The following is a 21,752-nucleotide window of genomic DNA, read 5'->3' on the forward strand; positions in this document are numbered from 1 at the left end:
GAAGATATCCCTATGGATATACCACAGTTAGAGGAGATACCGGGCATGATTTTTCAGCCTTATGCCATGGAACAGGAGCCACCAATAGGTGATATGCAGGCTGGACAGCAACCTGCAAATGATGGTCATTGGGTACGGAGGTCCACAAGACCCTCCAGAGCCCCTGACAGGTTTGTTCCAGGGGTTGACTACTTGATGCTTACTCACTGTGGGGAGCCCTCATGTTATAAGGAGGCTTTACAGAGGGCAGACAAGGCTCTTTTGGAGCGTGCCATGAAGTCAGAGATGGATTCTCTGCACAAAAATGGAACATGGAAGTTGGTGCATTTGCCTGCAGGCAAGAAGGTTTTGCCTTGCAAATGGGTTTACAGGCTCAAAGTTGCACCTGATGCAAAGCCAAGATACAAAGCCAGGTTAGTGGCTAAGGGCTTCAAGCAGGAATATGGTGTGGACTTTGAGATCTTCTCTCCAGTGGTCAAAATGACCACACTTAGAGCTGTATTAGCTTTGGTTGCTCATGATGATCTGGACTTGATTCAGATGGATGTGAAGACTGCTTTTCTTCACGGTGATCTCCATGAGGAGATATATATGCAACAACCAGAGGGTTATGCAGTAAGTGGAAAGGAGAAGCTTGTATGCAAGCTGAAAAAGAGTCTTTATGGGCTCAAACAGGCACCAAGGGAATGGTATCATAAATTTGATACATTCATGAAATCACAGGATTTCAGGAGAAGTGACATAGATCACTGCTTGTACACCAAGAAAGCTTTGGATGGCAGTCTATTGATCCTCATCTTGTATGTTGATTGCCGGGAAATCTCGTAAGGAGATGGATGCCTTGAAGCAGAGGCTGCATCAAACCTTTGATATGAAGGATTTGGGTGATGCAAATCACATTTTGGGTATGCGGATACTTCGGGACAGAAATCAGCATGTGTTGTATTTGTCTCAGAAGGAATACATTGGCAAAGTTTTGCAGAGGTTCAATATGGACGGGGGGAAGAAGACTAGTACTCCTTTGCCTCCATATGTGAAACTCAGTGCTATGGACAGCCCACAGTCAGATAGTGGCAGGGCTGATATGGCCAAGATTCCGTATGCTTCAGCTTGTGGCAGTCTCATGTATGCCATGGTTGCTACTAGGCCGGACATTGCATTTGCAGTGGGAGTGGTTTCTAGATACATGGCCAACCCTGGCAAGAAGCATTGGGAAGCAGTGAAAGGTGTCATGAGATACCTGAAGGGCACACAGGATATGTGCATTTGTTTTGGCAAACAGGATGCATTAGTGCATGGTTACACGGATTCGGATTATGCCGGTCATCTAGATAACCGGAAGTCTACTACCGGTTATGTGTTTACATTCACAGGAGGTGCTGTGTCATGGATATCCAGGATGGAGAAGTGCACTCTACTACAGAGGCCGAGTATATTGCAGCCACAGAGGCTTGCAAGGAGGCATTATGGCTACCTCGGTTAGTGGTTGATTTGGGCTATACAAGGGATATTCCATTGTTGCATTGTGACAGTCAGAGTGCCATCCAGTTGGCAAAGAACCCTGTCTTTCATGCAAAGACGAAGCATGTGGATGTGAAGTATCACTTCATCAGAGAGGTGATAGAGAACAAGCAAATTCAGCTTGTTAAGATTCATACGGATGACAACCCGGCTGATCTATTGACAAAGAGTTTGCCTCCGGAGCGGTTTGCTCATTGTGCAGACACTTGATGGGCATTGGATGAGGCCAGTTTCAGCCTTGATATGGCCTTGTATATTATCATGTACATGCTGATTTTTCTTTTCCTTTACTTAAGGGCACTTTGCCTTTAAGTGGGAGGTTGTTGGGGTAAAGGCATTATGCCTACCCTTATAGTGTGTACAAGCCCATAAGTTATAGTACATAGTACACTTAGTACTTTTAATATACTAAGTGCACACTGTGTACTAGTGCAATATACATGTGTGATAGGGGAGTCACACACTCATTCCCATGAGTTGACTTATCCCCACAACTCTCTCTCTCTCTCTCTCCCTTGCTTCTCTGTGTATGTCTCCCACATGAATTCTAACTCTCCCATTCACGGAAAGCCTGCACCTGCAACGTATCCACACTTAAGTGGCCATTACCAGACTGCCACTCATCACAAACCTGAGGACCTGGGAGAGAGAGTGCTGAAAGCTTGTAAACTCCATTCTCCACTCCGCCTTCCCAAACCACTTGGCCTGTTGCTTTGTCCCGGAGAGCAACAAAATGCTCATCAACCTCCACCCGTACGCCAGTCTTGCAAACCTGATGCACTGACAACAGATGAAAACCAAGTGCCGGAACATACAACAACTGGGAGGAATGCTTCCCCCCTCTGCCATTGGGAACTATCTCCATCCTGCCCTCACTGTGAACTGGGATAGTGGACGTATCCCTAGTAAGAATGTGACCAAAAAGCCTGCATAGATCCTGTAAACCGGAACGGGAAGAAGTCATGTGCCTGGAAGCACCACTATCTAGAATCCACTCCCGAGTATCCGTTTTGCGGAGAGTCCTCCAATCTCCTCCCTGCCTGAAGAAAATGAAACAGCGGTGTCCACCACCTCCAGGTGCACAAAAGCCGGAGTCTTCATGATTGAAGCTGAGGAATCTTCACCCTTCTCGGTCTTCCGCTTGGGACACTGCCTCCAATAGTGGCCTTTCTCGCCACAATCAGTACAGGTCCTCTCTGCCTTTAGTTTCTCGCGGTCAATAACGGACTTCTTCTCAGAAGACTTCTCCGACGAAGCCTTCCCTTGCCCGTGTTACAGCCTTTCGACCGTTGGCCAGTTAAGGCCTCCGAACCTCCACCCTGAGGAGGGTTCGTGAATCGTTCCTCCTGGTCCAGGACCATGGGCACAAGCTCCTCCCACGTGATGGTGCTGAGCCTGCCACTGGTAATCAAAGATGAGTAAAATGATGAGTACGAAGAGGGCAAATGTGACAGCAACGTGATGGCCATGTCCTCTGACGATATCTCCTTCCCAGCCTGAAGAACTTCCTACTGAAGAGCCTGCAGCTTGTTAATATGCTCTCGCATCGTTGACGACTTTGCAAGGTTCATAACCCGCATCTGTACTTCCAAGGAAATCCTCTTCATGGGCGATACCCTGTTGTAAAGAGAAGCCAAATGCTGCCATATACCTCTGGCCAGCGTCATATGCTTTACATGATTGATTATCTGCGGTGTGCAGTTGAGAAAGATAAACGAACGGACCCTGGCGTTGACACGATCCCACATCTGTGTCTGAGCCTCCCGGTCCTTTCGGGTCGACGGTAACTCCCCTTCCTCTACTTCCGGCCGTGGAACACCAACAACGACGAAATCAACGAGGTCGTAAGACTCCAGAACAGATTCCATCATAACCTTCCATATGCCGTAGTTGCTCCCGTCCAACTGACGGTCCACCGGGAACGTGGGGAGTGTCGGGATCTTCACATGCCTCTCGGCCATCTCAAACAGATCTGCCATTGCGGAGATGTACTCTAAAAGGGTGGGTGGGTGGGAAAAAAAATCTGTAAAACCTGCAAGTGGCTGTCCAGCACCTTAGCCCGCCTTCCTCTTGCACCTTCTCTTCCCAATCAGCCCAAAACAGTCCACCAATCAGCAACACAGCAGTCCCCCTCTTGCTCACACAAATCCCAAGAACTATCTAGAGCCTAGGGCTCTGATACCATGTCAGAATACGCAGCGGAGATGATGACCAGATCTGGGAACACAAGAGCAAAAACGCATGCAGAAAAAAATACAGCACAAGAGAGAGAGAGATAGAGGCGTGTAACTATGCTCTATATACACAAGAAGATCCCGGGGTTGATACAAAACTGGCAAGGGGACTAGGGGTCTATTTATATGGCCCCCCAACAGCAGTCGGCCTGCTGTAGGGCAGCCAACTGGCCCTGAAACTCCACGACCAGCTCACACATCCAGTCGGCCAGCTTGTCAGCAGTCGGCCATCTCATACATGGAGTCGTGGACCAGTTCCAGCAGTCGGCCAGCAAATGGGCTGCCTCCCAAGCCACAGAAAAAATAGGGAAAATAGGGGGAAAATGCGAAGAGTGGGGAAAAATGATAAAACTGAAACTCGCGGCGGCAGTGCCCGGGGGACTAGGGCCTTTGACACACTTGTTGATACCATCAATGGATATTAAAACACTTAAACATGGCCATAGCCTTAACACATATCCATCATCACTTTGCATAAAACATAAAAGCTGGACAAAACATCCACAAATGCTGAAAATGGAGCTTGCACGTGTGACACCGCATAGAGGTCGGAATGGGCCGACCCCCCCCTTGGAGTATTTTATTACCCAAGGAGAATAATATCATGTACAAGCTTTGAGGGCCTTACTCTCCCCACGGGAGATGCCGGATTATCCCTATACAAATACCATAACACAGCCCAACACAAGGCTACCAAGCCGGAACATAGGCTGTAGAAATGCCGAGCCAACAATATAATCCATATACCTCCATGTGGGTACTGATTCTTCCCTAAAAACCACGGGTCTTCATGCAATAGAGAGGTTACAGCAAGTACAACTCTCCATTCAGCCGGTACAGCAGGTACAGTGGCTGGTACAATCGGTACGGTGACTGGTACAGCAAGTACAACAAGTACAAAAGCTGGTACAACCGGTACAATGGGTGGTACAGCAAGTACAGAAGCTGGTACAACTAGTACAAGGGCTAGTACAGCAGGTACAGTGGTTGGTACAGTCGGAACGATGGCTGGTACAGCAAGTACAAATGCTGGTACAAGGCTAGAAATCATAATAAATGATTGAATACCCTTGCCTTCAGTATTTCTTCGCGATGGAAGCCTCCAAAACAATCCCCAACAGCCGGTATTCTTCATGGGCAGCCTTCAAGAGAGAGAGAAAGAGAGTAGCCATCATTAGGGCAGCCTTCAACGGTGGTAGAGGCTAGTGTGCAGCAAGAGAGCCTCCACTAATGAAGAGAGAGGGCTCCAATTTATAGATTTGGGCCTCCCATGAGCTAAAATGGCAAGAGAAGGTTACGATGACAAGTGGAGAGCCACACAATAGCTGAAGTGACAAGTGTGAGGCCACTTGTCTCACTTTGATCCACTTTCTAACAAGTGTCAGGCCACTTGTCTCACTTTGGTCCACTTTCTTGCCACATGTCCCAATCTAAGACATGGGTCCTTCCATAATCTTTACCTCTAAAAATATCCCAACTGGTAGACATTCTGTCATAGGCACTTTGCCAACTCTTGGTATCTGCTCAATTCCAGATGTAATGACGCGAACAGAATTTCCATCGGAGTCGGGCCAAAAATAGCAACTCTCCTAAATTTTAGGAGTGTGGTCCTTTGTATTCTAGGATAATCCCCCATTCCCAAAGCTTGTACTTTCCAAATATTTAAACATCCTGGAGTCCACCAAACCCCTTTCAGACTGGGAAATGTCCAGGTTGGTGACATCCTCCCCAACTTCTTAAAAGTTGTCCGCAACTTTAAGCTTCAAGCCATATATTCAAGATATAATCATGTCCCATCGATTGGGCGAGACGAGACAATCTCAAAAATCCAATATAACTGAAGATTCCATGTCCCAAAGAAATGGGCGAGACTATATAAGTCTCCATAATACCAATATCAAAATCATGTCCCAAGATAAATGGGCGAGACAAAAACAGTCCCATAAGTCCAGATATCATAATCATGTCCCAAGATAAATGGGCGAGACAAATCAGTCCCATAAGTCCAGATATCATAATCCATGTCCCAAGTAAATGGGCGAGACAAAATAAGTCTCCTGCCAACAAGACATCGGTCCACATGACCCTTGGCATAGACATAAGTCCCGTCATGTCCACTTTACCACTTGCACTCCGTGTTGGTACTCTGACCACACACCTTGGATGAGAGGTGGGCTCAAGTAACAAGATAAAACAATCACTCGCAGGCATAGATAACCTGGAGTTCCATAAGCATTTCTGCTACTTGAAAATATTCCGCCTGCCATCATAACACACCATGTGTGCATGGCCGGAATCCACACGGGCACCGCCCGAAAGTCCACAAATGTCCTGCCATGTCCTTGGACTCATATGCATCCACTCATATGATCCATACACACGCCTGAAAATATTCCGCCTGCCATCATAACACACCATGTGTGCATGGCCGGAATCCACACGGGCACCGCCCGAAAGTCCACAAATGTCCTGCCATGTCCTTGGACTCATATGCATCCACTCATATGATCCATACACATGCCCAGGTATAATCCATACATGCATCCGCATGTTTCTAGGCCTGACACGCATCTGCATGTCCCTAGAATATAGGGGTTTGTGACAAAAACACCTCATAAGGGCGGGCACACCCACAACAAAGGCCCTGGTGTATAAAACTAGATAGGAGATGACTTCTAACAGCAACATGATAAAGACTCACTAGAACCACATATTTTGGAGCATTGGAGTGCAAGTTTAGGCAAGGGATGGACTGGAGTGGACTCAAGGACCTGTCGACTGCATGGAGAACAAGATATGGCTGTGTGGGCTGCATCAGACGTCGAGATCTGCTTTAATTATGTTTGCGTCCAGGTGGCTGGCCAACCAGCAGTCGGCCAGATCTCCAGCTGTCCAAAGCATGTTTGCTCATTGTTTATTTCATTCAACTCCTTTTGAGTTGGGTCTACACATAGGACTAGGGTTAGGGTTTTCTACCTTTTCTAGAAGGCAGCCCATGGCTGCAAGGGATTATGTACCTTTTTGTACCATATGAAATACTGAATTTCCAGCTCTCTCTCTCTCTCTCTCTCTCTCTCTCTCTCTCTCTCTCTCTCTCTCTCTCTTCCAGTTTTATGCCTCTTTGGCATCGATACCCAGAGTGGAATGTAAATGGATGTACCTGATCTGTCCCATAGGTCGGATTCGGCCTCCTGTGGACGTTAATATAACTCTCTCTCTCTCTCTCTCTCTCTCTCTCTCTCTCTCTCTCTCTCTCTCTCTCTCTCTCTCTCTCTCTCTCTGCATCAGCATGTTCTAGATGGTGTTTAGGGCTGAAAGAAGACTCTCAGAGCTTCTGCATGTAACAGCTTGAGTGGCAGATTGCCCAAAGGCTCAGCAGATTTGGTAGCGGATTCTCTGCATCTTCACTATGGACACGACCTCGACCCGGATCATTACATGGGGCACTGTCGCTTGGGCCACAGAGGCTGAGGTGGTCAGGGCTTACAAGGAGGATGGGGGAGGGCTAGCCCTTCAGCTCTCTCACCACCGCATTTCGACAGTTCTAGTTAGAGCCTCATCTACAGACCACTAGCGACCAAGCTCATGCCAAAGGTGGGAGATTTGCAATAGCATTGCAGCCTAGCACATTTGGCGCGCTAGATGCAATGAGGCCATCAAGGGTACCCACACTCCGTCTGTTGAGTCCATTAGGAGCATTTGGCTCGATATCATTCATACCCTCCGCAGTCAACGGGGGAAGTTACAAGGAGGTTTTGACCGCATGCGGAAGCAGTGGGAAGCTTTCTTGAGACTCTAGAGGCCCGGCCCTTTTCTCACAGATCGAGGTGGTGACCCCACTTGGTATTACAAACCACCTGTGTGGTTGTCCCCCCCCCCCCCCCCCCCCCCCCCCCCCATATGAGATAGCCTTCTCCTCATAGAGGAGCCAGCCGGAGGAGAAATGTATCTTCCCTTATGATCATTTGATTCCCACCCCATACACAAGGCGAGTTTGTATCTAGCCCTACGGGGTTGTTTTTTTAGTAACTAATAGAAGGATCTTTTTCCCGGGAAAAAAAAAAGAATAGAAGAAGTAAACTTTCCTCCATGCCCGTCAGGAATAAGGACATGCGCCTTCACCACAAATAGGGATGGCGGATTTGTCATCGATGGTGACATTCCCAAGACGTTTCTTTAGATCACTCATCAAGTCCTGTCGAGAAGTCATGTGCTTTGTAGCACCACTATCCACAATCCACTCCATAGGTGTAAAAGCTAAGAGAAATCTCTGGAACAATAGTAGAAGAAAGCTCCTCAAGATGTACCCAAGTAGCTCTGTCGGCGAGAGGCTGTCATGTGCACGCTAGGGGCAGGCTGATTGGCGAGCTAGAGTGTGATATGTTGTGGGCAGACATGTGCTTTTTGGTCCGTTGTTGATAGCGTGGACACACTCCGACAAATGGGGCACAGGAGTGCAGAGCACATGGAGCAGGAGCTGTTAGAAGTCATCTCCTGTCCAGTTTTATACACCACGGCCTTTGTTGTGGGTGTGCCCGCCCTTATCAGGTGTTTTATCATTTTTCCTCACTCCTCGCATTTTTCCCCTATTTTTCCCATTTTTTCTGTGGCTTGGGAGGCAGCCCTGTAGTGGCAGGTGGACCCTGAGCCTGGCCGACTGCATCTGTGAGATAGCCGACTGCACCTCATGAGTCGTGGGACTCTCCTGCTGCTGGCCGACCCAATGCTGGCCGACTGTGTTTATCCAGTCGTGAGGCTTCTTGTGTCCAGTCGGCTGCCTACAGCAAGCCGACTGCACATGTGGGGGCATATAAATAGGCCCCCACCCCCATACCACTCATTGTATCATATTCGGGATCTTCTTGTGTATATCAGAGCACAGTTACACGCCTACATCTCTCTCTCTCTTGTGCTGTTTTTCTGCATGCGTTTTTTTTGCTCTTGTGTTCCCAGATCTGGTCATCATCTGCGCTGCGTATTTTGACATGGTATCAGAGCCCTAGGCTCTAGATAGGTCTTGGGATTTGTGTGAGCAAGAGGGGGACTGTTTTGTGGCTAATTGGTGGACTGTTTTGGACTGTTCGGGAAGAGGAGAAGCAAGAGGACGGCGGGCTGATTTGCTGGACAGCCACTTGCAGGTTTTAGTTCTTCTTTGTTCCCACCCACCCACCCTTTTCAGAGTACATCCCCGCTATGGCAGATCTGTTTGAGATGGCCGAGAGACATGTGAAGATCCCAACACTCCCCACGTTCCCGATGGACTGTCAGTTGGACGGGAGCAACTACGGCATATGGAAGGTTATGATGGTATCTGTTCTGGAGTCTTACGACCTCGCTGATTTTGTCGTCATTGGTATTCCACGGGCGGAAGTAGAGGAAGGGGAGTTACCGTCAACCCGAAAGGACCGGGAGGCTCAGACACAGATGTGGGATCGTGTCAACACCAGGGTCCGTTCGTTTATCTTTCTCAACTGCACACCACAGGTAATTAATCATGTAAAGCACATGACACTGGCCAGAGGTATATGGCAGCATTTGGCCTCACTTTACAACAGGGTATCGCCCATGAAGAGGATTTCCTTGGAAGTACAGATGCGGGTTATGAGCCCTGCAAAGTCGTCGACGATGCGGGAGCATATTAACAAGCTACAGGCTCTTCAGCAGGAAGTTCTTCAGGCTGGGAAGGAGATATCGTCAGAGGACATGGCCATAACGTTGCTGTCACACTTGCCCTCTTCGTACTCAGCATTTTACTCGTCTTTGATTACCAGTGGCAGGCTTAGCACCATCACGTGTGAGGAGCTTGTGCCCATGGTCTTGGACCAGGAGGAACGATTCACGAACCCTCCTCAAGGTGGAGGTTCGGAGGCCTTAACTGGCCAATGGTCGAAAGACCGTAACTCGGGCAAAGGGAAGGCTTCATCGGAGAAGTCTTCTGAGAAGAAGTCCGACGCTGACCGCGAGAAACTGAAGGCAGAGAGGACCTGTAATGATTGTGGCGAGAAAGGCCACTATTGGAGGCAGTGTCCCAAGCGGAAGACCGAGAAGGGTGAAGATTCCTCAGTAGCAATCATGAAGACTCCGGCTTTTGTGCACCTGGAGGTGATGGACACCGATGTTTTATTTTCTTCAGGCAGGGAGGAGATTGGAGGACTCTCCGCAACGGATACTCGGGAGTGGATTCTCGATAGTGGTGCTTCCAGGCACATGACTCCTTCCCGTTCCGGTTTACAGGATCTCTGCAGGTGTTCTGGTCATATACTTACTGGTGATACATCCACTATATCCCAGTTCACAGTGAGGGCAGGATGGAGATAGTTCCCGATGGCAGAGGGGGGAAGCATTCCTCCCAGGTGTTGTATGTTCCGGCACTTGGTTTTCATCTGTTGTCAGTGCATTAGGTTTGCAAGACTGGCGTACGGGTGGAGTTTGATGAGCATTTTGTTGCTATCCGGGATAAAGCAGCAGGCCAAGTGGTTTGGGAAGGCGGAGTGGAGAATGGAGTTTACAAGCTTTCAGCACTCTCTCTCCCAAGTCCTCAGGTTTGTGATAAGTGGCAGTCTGGTAATGGCCACTTAAGTGTGGATACGCTGCAGGTGCGGGCTTTCCGGGACCAGAAGGTGGATAGCTTGCCAGTAGAAGGCAGCAGTTGGCAGGAACTTTCCAGAACTGATGTTGGTAGTTCTTGTGTTCGTGAGTCAGAGGAAACTGAACAGGTCACTTATGCTCTGATGTCTCGTAGTGTTCGGGACATAGAACCTCCAGTAGATGTGGATGTTCTTTCCACGGGGACCTTTCGGAAAGCCACGTCGGTGGCAGGTGATTACTTGCAAAAGGAGGTGGTTTGTGGTTCCAAATTCAGAGGGGGTGGTTGACAGGTTTCATCAGGTTTCCAGGACTTGTTTGTGCACCGTAACAGGTATTGATCCTTGTGAGCAGTGTGATGTGATGTCTCTGTGACTCAGAAGCTGTATGGTTCATTGATCTGGTTGATGGACACCAGATTGGGCGGGAGCTTCCTGATGAGGCAATTGAGCTCATGGTTGCGGATGACTCTTTGGGAGGCAGGATTGCGTTTCCTGTGGTTTCTGCGGCATGCGAAGGATCAGGGACTCTTGTACACAGGAGGGGGATTGTTGGATGGAGTCCGACTCCACGGATGGAGTGACTCAATTTGGGGAGGAGATCCGGACACGAGGAGATCTACGTTAGGCCCAGGAGCAATTTTATGGAGCAATAAGAAGCAGTCATCTTCCAAGTTCTCAGAGCCGACCGTTACCAAGAGTTTTTGGTCACTTGTTTCGATTGGTATTCGTCCTTTCGAACAATTCTTTCCGTTTGTGGTACATGGTCAGCCATTGGCATTTATTGTTTCTGATACATCGCGACACATTTTGGCCTGTGAAAAGCTTGATCCCCTTTGTCGGACTAGGTGGAGGCATTCCGGCTCTCCTCGTCAAGTACCATGAAGACGACCTCTTCCCACTTGAGTTCTATCATCCGTCTGGAAGTGATCAAAGAGGAGTAGAAGTTGTCGAAGGATGCAGGAAGCTGACTAAGAAGCAGCAATGCCATATCCTCCGAGCCGATTTCTTTTCCAGAGGAGAAAATCTCATCCCAAAGAGCCTACATTTTGTTAATATGCTCCCTCATGGTCTTGGATTTTGAAGAGTCCAATTTGTTGAGTTGTACCACAAGAGAAGCTCCCTTCATGGGAGGCCGACGGTCATAGAGATCTCCGAGACGCGTCCAAATGGAAGAGGCCCACATCTCATGTTTGATGTGGGAGAGGACTGCGTTTTTGCAATTGAGAAAGAGGAAAGAACAAGCCCGAGCGTTGCTCTTGTCCCATATGATAGCTTTCCTTCTTTCAGTCTTCCTCCTCCTCCTCGTTGAGATCTGCTTCAGCCGGATTCAGTCGAGGAGTTGTAAGAATCTCTGCCAAAATCAATTATAAGTCTCGAGAATAGACTCAATCTTCACCTTCCAAACGCCGAAGTTTGTCCCATTCAGATGCTGTCCTTCAGGGAAAATGGGTAAAGATGGCAGTTTGAACTCCAGAGAAGACATTGTCCCCCCTATGAAGCAATTGTTTGCTGGAAATTCAGGTGTAGGAGAGGTTTCTGACACAAAGATGGCTCGAAAACACCAGTACAAGGCTGGAACTCAGCAATGCAACTGTGAAAATCAGCAATCACATGTTGGCAAATCAGCAAGGACCTCCCAAGCAAGTGCAAGTCAGAAAACGCCAATGTTTAAGGCTCCTCCTCGCTGAAAACAGGCCCCGAACAGCAGCAAAACAGGCTGAAAATTGAAGGTGTGAAGCGTGTCCAGGATCTACTGCATCAGCTCTGATCCCATGTCAGAGGACAGCAGAAACAGATGCACAAAAGAAGTGAAACGCTTATACTGAGAGAGAGAGAGAGAGAGAGAGAGAGAGAGAGAGAGAGAGAGAAGCTGAATACAACTGCCTGAGGCTGGGAGTGGGCTCCGTGTGTAGCAGGCAGGGGTGGAAAACACTCAAAACTGATCTATCGGAATGATGGGGGACAGTGCCTATAAATAGGCTAGGCAGAAGCTCAAGAGTCAGCAGCCGACGAGTCAGCCATCTTGCTACTCTCACAACACAGGAGATGAAAATGATGAAAGTCATGCTAACAGAGTCTACACCACAGATGGTGGCATCGACTATGAACGTGGACGAATGCGGCCTAGTCATGGCAGCCCTGCATCTCCAGGCCTATAAAGATGCACACTAAGACACGTTTATCAGCCATTATTGTGTAATAACCTCTTTACCTTAATGCACACTCTTGCTAGTTCTAACAATCATCTCAGCTCCCTCCGCCACAAGAGTTGACTTCACAGAACTGGCACTCAATCCTTGGGTGTCTTCATCTGCTTCTGAGCCGCCCATTTATATGCATCTGTAGGGCTGGTTGGCTGATATAGGGCTGGTACATAGGTCGCCTATCCTGCTGGTTGGCCAGAGCACAGCCCAATAAAGGTACTTTCCAACTGGCTAACTGTCAACTTGCCAACAGGCTCCACACTTAAGCTCATGCCCTTGGAGTGTCTCCTAGGACTTCTGATTGGTGCCTATCTGGCCTCTAATTTCACCCTTAAGCATGTCCACGTGGCGCACACGGTGGTGACGCACATGTCAGCTGAGGTAGGTCTTAAGTGACACAAATCCTACACAACAAGATATGAAATGAGAGGTTTCTTAAAGCCATATTGTTAGATCTTGTCTCATAGGAGGACATTACAGTGTAGAAAAACCTGTGCAAAGACACTACTTTATGGATACACACGTGTCTGGCCATAAATAAAGGTTAAGTTTACATGGTTGTCAAGGCCACATAAAACAAGCCAAAAGTACATATCTGCAATATAAGACACAGTAATAGTATAACTGGCTTCTAATACACCATAGGGCACGTATACAAAGTTGGCAAAGAAGAGAAGCGTCACATGAAGCAAAACCGCAAGCCCTTTTCCTAAAATCCTCATTTCAGGTGTACTAGGTTGGCCAGAAGCATCCTACATATGGCTTCAACTGGCTCTATTGAGCAAGGCAAAAAGTGATGACAACCAACAAAAAAAAACAAGAAAAACAAAGCAGACACTGAGAAACCAGTGCAAGTTACAACAAGAAACTCTGGTACAAGTAATCAGGAACAGACAACAAGAGAAAGGAAAAACAGACATGATCCTAACTGTGTATAACAAGCTCGCCAAAACTGAAGTTACTGCTTACAACTGACCTGAAGTGTCAAGGCACTTGTGTGCTTGGTAACTAGAAAATTGGTCAAGTTCACAAAGTAAGCCATTGTCGAATTGATGACAAGATACAAAACTATTCCTGAATCTTGCCTAGCCAAAGCAACTGTAATCCCCAGCACATTAGGCTCCATTAAAAGAGTTGCAGGCAGTAGCACAACTACTGCAATCGGTGCCATGTACAGAAGCAAATTCATGGAGTTCAACTTTTCTCTGTCACGAGAACAGATCAAATAATCATTAGAGCTATCAACACCTAGGTACAAAGTACTTGGATTGTAGACAATACAAAAACTGCAATCACAAAGGTATCCTGCTCACCCTTCGGAAGACAATAAAATGCCTTGCAAGACTGACTTGAACGCTCGAGCAGCAGTAGCAGCAACACACATGATGAAGCCATAGAGATGAAAGCTGGGCTCACCCTGTTCCAAACAGAATCATAGTTTGATGTTACAGTTGAGATGCAATCTGACCAAAACCATCCCTATACAGACTGCCAAAGTCAAAGAGATTGTGAGCGCACTAAACCCACATAATCTGTCAAAAATAGACTTGCATATCCAGGCAAAGGGCCTGTTACTGCACAAATCCAATGAATCCAAGAGTTTAAGCGCACTTAAGTGAAGCCCAAAAGAACCTAGATAATTATAAGCCATCATACACAAACAAAAATCCACATTCACAGCTCATATGTAATGTTATAATAAACCCACCCCATGCTTACGCTGTATCCATATACATGTTCAACAATCTAGACATACATGTCAAAGTCTAAGATAGCCCATCCTTCAGTAATAACAAACACCTCAAATATTCATGGGATTTGTTTGTCAAAACATAAGTTTGCTGATATGATTCAGCAAACAGCCTGTACATCCACGGAACTCATAAATCAGTAAACCCTAATGTGTATGACTCGGCCATTACAATATGAATCTCTTGGATTTCAGTTCTAATCTCATATGAAGCCAGCTCACACTAGTGCCATAAATCAATCCATGAAGTTTGAGTGAACAAATTTATTAAAAGTGGTAGCAGAAGTACAGCGCTCACAAGCATTGCAGCATTAGCTTTCATTCCAATCTTGATAGTGGGATACCCCAGTGGCATACAACCAGAAGTGCCCATTAGCATATGGATTTGTTTACTAACTCTGATCTCAATAGTTACAGCCTACCCCAAAAAAAAACCGTCATATAATGCATCAAACCTTTACTCAGTTACAAATTATCATGTATTGAGCTCTAATCTCAAAAATTACCAGATAAACTTTTGAAATGATTACCAAGTAAATCAGTGAAAAGAGCTTGCCCATGAGCATATGGTTTTGCTTTTGATTTTGAACTCCCATTAAACCAACTTTTCTCAGTAAAACAATATGTATTGAAAATGGAGAGAGGACCTACCCCACTAGCAATGACAACACCGGTCACCACAGGCACCAAGGTTGCGTAGGTGAGCCAAGCCTCCCTCTTGAAGGTCATGAGGTAAGCGAAGACTGCAGTGAAGAAGGGGGTGGTGGCACCGACGGCCTGGTTGAAGGAGACAGGCAGGTACCGAAGAGAGATGTTGCCGCTCACCACAGATGCGCAGAAGACAACGCTCAGGGCTGAGATCTTGAAAAACTGCACGCGCGATCGGATGGATTGCATGGGCACCATCTTTAGCCAGGCTATGGCGATGTAGCTCAGCAGAGCGCAGGCCGTCATGTGGCACATGGTGAGGAAGATGGGGAACTTGAAGCCGTAGTTGGACAGCAAATACTTGTTGAGCAGGAGGACCCCAATGTTGCAGAAATACCATGACCCTATTAAACCTACCGTGAACAGCTTCCCCGAAGGTTTGCTGCCACCCGGCGATGGCAGCCCGTGCGGCAGACTGCCATTGCTTGCACCTTTCTTGTCCTTCCCCATCAACATCGCGATGAGAGGCCCGCTAGGGCCAGAAGGAAATTAGGATAGAGATTCCCCTCTCCGCGCCGCACTACAAGTTAGCTTTAGGACTTGCTCAGGAAAGCAATTAGGGCTAGGGTTATGGTTTACTCAGGTCGGCGGATGCAAACAGGGTTAGGGTTTTGTCGGGGCAGGGGAAGCAATTAGAGTTAGGTTTTGTTTCAAGCCAACTGCGATTCAAGATTGGGGTCTCCGCACTAGGTTTTTAGCTGCTGCGATTGAAATTTAGCGTTCCTTGCGACCATTCAGACCCAACTGCCTGTTGAAGGCCAGCTACTCAATAAGTGCCTTCCTGAGTCAAACTGCTGCGGTTCACGGTTGAGTTTAATAGAAAGGATGAAGCGGTGCAGATCTGATGCAAAAGCAAAACCGTCGGGCGTGGTGTGAGCAAGAAGAAACGGAGGAATGGGATCTGCGTGAAGATCCGCAAGAAGGGAATAGCGCATGAGTGGGGGTGGTGTGTTGCCGCTGTTGTGTGGGTGGGCCGGCGGGCTTGGACCGTTTCCGTTGTGATTCATTCAAAGAGCCACATTTTCTACATGGGACGTGGGCAGAGGTAGATGACAGATGGTGCGCTGTAGCTTGGGAGAGATGGGGACAAAGAGCGTGTTCACCCACTCCAGCTCCGCCGCAGAACGCTCGAGTATCGCCTCCTGCATCTCTCTCCAAAAATGCTAGAAGCACACGTGCGCTGTGTGAGAGAGTGACTCGTGTCTGTGTGTGAGGGAAAATGTGTGTCGTGTGTGTGAGAGAGAGAGAATGTGTCGTGTGAGAGAGAGAGAGAGAATGTGTCGTGTGCGCGTGTGCGTGTGTGTGAGAGAGAGAGAGAGAGAGACAGAGAGAGTATGAACACATGCCCATCGCTCTAAGCTATATTGGCCTCCATCATTAAAAAACCCCTCTAAAAGTACACAAATCCCATATCATCATATGGAGAGCTCACCAACCCACGTGATCATGCAACAAGTATGATTGTGTTATCATACGAGAGAGAGAGGATGAGATGAGTCTTCTAATGTCATAGACAAGCCAATATGACCTTTGAGGTGCATGAAATGGGACTTGGACCTAGAATCACTCGTATGCCAACACACCACACACACACAAATCAAGTCCTCTTGTACAAATACAAAAGTAGGCAAATGCACACGTGTGCTTGCATGTATGCATCGCTTAAGCACATGCATGCACCCATGTGACTATTTGCATGAGTGTGAGGTCCCAAAGCCAAGAAACATTTCACTACTAAGGGCTAAGGTGTGATATTATATCCCACATTTGAGCTCATCTTTCAAAGGTTTTGCAATAAGTTGTTCGTTCCTTTTAAGAGAAGGATGTGTAGATCATAGCTAGGAATATGTGGGCATATAGTAACATTAGATGGCTTATGAAACCTCATGTAATGTCAGTGCATAAAAGGTATGAAAAGTAGAGGACAATTGCACGTAAAGAGTACACATGGCCAAAGCATTGGATACGGGCAGGAGGGAGTGATTACTCGTCTCAAATTTCCCAACGCGTGTGCATGTGAACTATAAATAAACATGAGAAGAAGGATAACAATTGAATAAGGACTTAATCCATGTAAGGTCTTGAATTCGGTTGACTATGTGTATGAGAGAATGATATGTTTGAATGTGACTACCTTTGTTGTGTTTGAGAGGGTCAATACTCAATCATATGCCTTCCATAAATGCATGGAAAAAATGTCTTGAAAGTTGAATACATTGAAAATTGGATAATCATCACCTATGAAGCATTATCTCTCTTCTTAGTGGTCATCCACCTATGCAATAACCAAAGCAAGACAACTACATTGTATATGTAAAATAAACATAGATAGACTGTTTTTTCAACACAAGAGTGTGTAGATTTGTGAAATTTGCAAATGTCTCACACCACGAATGTGCCATCAAACTTTTTTGAACATGTGAACCTTGATTTCATCAACATTGGCTTCTTATTCTTCAAATAATAAGTGCATACACTCCAATCCATGTCATGTGACGACATATCATAGTAAGTGTGGAATCTTCATACAATCCTAATGTAGAAACATTCTTCTCAAATTAAGCATTGAATCTCAATATTTGATTTTTATTCACCTTTTAAAGGTGTTATTTATTGTATATAAAAAGTAATGTATCAATTTGGAGTTTAACTATGTTGTTGTTCTAAACTTATACCCTAAAGAATAGTCATAACAACTATCTCAAATACAATAATACAATCAAATAGAAACTCTACAACATTTCAATTCTCTATGTTATTCTTTGGCTAATTTTGAAATTTAAAAAAAAAAGGTTTTGTGCTACGTAAGCGTTCTAACATTGTAACTTAAGCTTTTCAATGTTGAGCATAAATGCACATTAAAGAATATTCCTAGACTTGGTATTGCAATTGGGGGAGTTCTGAGTATTTAGTCTAAATTATTTTCATTTGTTAAATCACACAAGAACAAGGGAAATCTCTCTCTCTCTCTCTCTCTCTCTCTCTCTCTCTCTCTCTCTCTCTCTCTCTGTAGTGGGAAAGGCATGAATGCTCTTATGTTGAGCCTTAACAGTGTACTTTATTGTTTGATTGAGGCTTTGTTCCCAATGGGAAAGGCATTAATGCTCTTGACCTTCCATCTCATCTCCACTATTATACACACACTAGATTGCATTCTAATCAACATTTGTGCTTTGTCTACCATAAAACCGAAAAGAAACCAAAGAAGTGTCTTCCTTCTCAAATCCATTTGACACCATCACGTCATTAAGGCACTCACAAAAAGAACTTGAGATGTTTTGTCCTCTTCTTTCATCTCACATATTGCAATCGTAAGGAAATCATACAAATTACAAGGGGTAATATTGATAAAGCCACTATCCCCAAGGTATAGTTATGAGAAAAAGAGTGTATATGCATAACATAGCTTGGGTCATAAACATGGAAATCCATTGTTACCCAATCTACGTTCAAATTGAACCCATGCCCTTCGTAAATCACTATTACTAAATCCAAGGCTTTGAATTTGATTTTTTGACTTCATAGTAGTGTGCTAGCCCTTGACATTTACTCCTTGGATTTTCTTTTCTTTCTTTTTCCTTTCCCCCCCCCCCCCCTCCCCAAGATTTAACCATCCCCATTTAAGTAAATTCTTGAATTAATCAGTTTAAAGTAGATGGCCATCTCTCTCAACCACCACTGACACTTCTTCCAACATGTCCTTATCATTTTACTCCAATATTTAGAGGCTCTTGGTGTGAAACTCCTTTACTTGGTATTTGTTATTAAGTTGTTGTGATGTGATATTGCTTTTTTGATTTATGGTGGCTAGCTCACTTTTTGCTTTGAAACCCAAATATGTGTACTAGGAAAATCTTTGAGCATGTAGTAGCTTCTTTGGTAACCAAATCTTGGAGAGCGATTGTATGTAGTGTTTTTTATTCACTTTGGTTGATGTTGTATCTCTTTGATGTTTATGTAACCATAATATTGTGTTACCTTCAACATACCCTTAGGCTTAAGTAGTCTTTGTGTGACATCAACCACAATGCTAAAGTGTTAGTTGATTTACCTTGATACTTCTTTTTCTTGGGCTAATTATTGACATATGTTGATGGTTTTCTAGCCATCCCAATTTGATTTTAAACATCATTCCCTTGGGCATTCCATTATTGTATATTAATCTTTGACTTAAAAGGGATGTACTCCCTTGGTGAGATTTGGTTTGATTTTTGTAAGACTACTTGCTCGTAGAGGCTTCACTACATAGGATTGTAATCTTTGATTCCATAGGCTTCTTAAAAGAGTTAGTTATTGATGACAAAGCTTATCAGGATGTTGACAAAGGGACGTGATGAAATTAGTCCTCTTTTACTGATGGTTTCTGGTATTGAGGCCTCAATAGCGAGGCCTTAATAACAACTATTTTGGGTTTCTTCAAATGGGTTTGGACATGAGGAAACTTGAGGCTTAGAAAGAGTTATTGATGAGGTTAGGTCTTTGCAAGAATATTTTATGATGATGAGGATAACTTCCCTAAAGAGGTTTTTGCAAGCTAAGGATTTCTGACATGTTTCTCCTTGACACAACAAGGTACAATGACTTCTTTGGAATAAATTAGCAAAGTGCCCCCTCGTTCTAGCATATGGAATTGGGTTTCCTTGATCCATTTCCATCCAAGGATTAATTCTTCTTGTAAATACACTATCTCATCTAAAACATACATTCTACATTTCATAGGATTAGTTCCCAGATATATAAATTGATCATTATAACCAACACACAGAAGCTTAGCACCTTCTATAAATGGAATGTGACCAATTTTTAGTTTTAATTTTGCTTGTCCTAATGACTTCCAAGTATCAAACCTAGTAACATTTACTTCATGTGGCAAGAAGACATGGGAGTTTGTTCGACACCATTACGAGTAGGGAAACCCACCCATATTCTTGGTTCTTTTCTTTTTTGTCACTCGAAGATCACAGGTTTCAAGAATTGGGTTTTTTGTTCCACTCAATATTTAAACTGTAACCATTAGGTTTTATTTCTTGTGATATTAACTTTTGCTTTGCTCAACATATATCCCAAATTAATTAGTTTTGACACCTAGCACATTTGTAGATGTTGGTGTTTCTTACATGTCTTCAAATTAACCTTTACAATTTGACTATCCTTCTTGAGATATATGTAGTTAGTAGACCAAGTCTTGTTTCTCTCGTATAATAAAAGGTTATCCAAGAATCACATCATATGAATCTCGTTGTGTTCTAAAAAGTCCATCACCACGCATGTATGACAAAATGTAAAAGAAAATATTTTGACCTTTAGATCACATACAATCATGTAACCCCTTCCATTAGTTGTTTTGACGGTTAAATCCATGGGCTCTAGAGGTGGTTTATGCCATTTCTCCTAACAATGTTTGGTTATAATTATAACGCCAACACTTCCACATCTAGGATTGCTGTGGCTATCCAACCTTTGCAGGACACAATAGGGTTGCATTTGAATCATCTCGCTCAAAGTAGTCACTAAGTGTACTCAGTGGTATGTTGGCCAAATTCTAACATTCAATCTCCTATATGATACTAAGCTCCTCTATGATACTTAGCTCTTGTTAAGACAAATGATTCAAGGGCATTAGCATTTCTTGCTTTCCACATCCATCTATTCTTTAAGATCCTTCCAAGTACTTGCTCTCAGATCACCACATCCATCCAGTCTTTAAGGTCCTTCCAAATACTTGGATTTCTCTACAAAAGGGATATATATGCTAATTACACAAGATAAGAATGTCGTAAGACTCGCATTATCCCTTGGTTATTTCCTTACAATCTCATGCTCCTCAAAAAAAGTTTTAGTGATTGAGGTTCAATCATCTTCTCAAGAGGCACCTTAGACCCTTTTATTGATTACTCTCGACGTCAGGTCTGGTTCTAAACCCCCTTCTGATTTCTTTTGACGCTTTTGTCGATTACTCTCGACATCAAGTCTTGTTCTAAAGCCCCTTCTGATCTCTCTTTAGGAAGCTCTATGATTTCACTTGGTGTGTCCAAAGTTTTTGTAGGCTATTGGCATAGTAATACATTTGAATATATTATTTTAGGCCCTGCCTTTAATTTAGCATCACATTTCTCTTAACACTCATGCATCGAGTGTTTCACTTCTTCCAATTGACTCTTCTCTTGTTTTTAGGATCAAGATATTCACCTTTTTCCTTCGAAAATTGCCAGTTGAGTATCATTTTGAATAGTGGAAGCTTTGGCATTGACCATAATATACTTAAGGTTCTTTTTCTCACAAGGAGAAGTTAAAGCAGATATAGCATTATATTCATCATAGCCACTTTGAACATTGACTCTATCATCTCCTTTATCATCCTTCTTCACCCTTCTTCTTCTCAATGTCTTAGAATTCATCATCCTTCTTCACTCTTCATCTTCTCAATGTCTTAGCAATATCATCCTTCTTTACTCTTCTTTTTCTCAATGTCTAGCATTTACACTATTGTGAATTGTGAGCATTTATAATATTGTGAATTGTGGTACCTACTTATTTTTGCTTGTAATAGAGTTATAAAAGTCACTTTTTCTTTTTGAACACTAAGCATGGTGATTGTAGTTGATGGGTTAAACTAAACTCATAGTGGGTGCTCTCATCACACAATTCTTAAAGAAATGATCCACATCACACTTATTACAAATAGGAGCCATTGGGATGACTACATTTGTGAGCTTGATAAATTTCTCATAGGACACTCTATAACACT

The 21,752-nt window shown here is 44.7% G+C and overlaps 1 protein-coding gene across 1 annotated transcript in view; it reads right to left on the reverse strand.

The window, feature by feature from the left end:
- Window positions 1-16,207, reverse strand: part of LOC147634373 (putative sugar phosphate/phosphate translocator At3g11320) — a 35,763-nt gene extending 19,556 nt beyond the window's left edge. Inside the window, exons 1-3 of the mRNA XM_086805515.1 lie at window positions 14,948-16,207; window positions 13,860-13,963; window positions 13,523-13,751 (exon numbers count right to left, since the gene is read on the reverse strand). Coding sequence (XP_086661641.1) covers window positions 13,523-13,751; window positions 13,860-13,963; window positions 14,948-15,460 — 846 coding nt within the window. The 5' untranslated portion in view covers window positions 15,461-16,207. The remainder of the gene's footprint in view (window positions 1-13,522; window positions 13,752-13,859; window positions 13,964-14,947) is intronic.
- Window positions 16,208-21,752: the final 5,545 nt, after the last annotated feature.

Source organism: Cibotium barometz, chromosome 11, assembly GCF_041138505.1.
Source record: "Cibotium barometz isolate CiBa-2024 chromosome 11, ASM4113850v1, whole genome shotgun sequence".
Taxonomy (NCBI): Eukaryota; Viridiplantae; Streptophyta; class Polypodiopsida; order Cyatheales; family Cibotiaceae; genus Cibotium; species Cibotium barometz.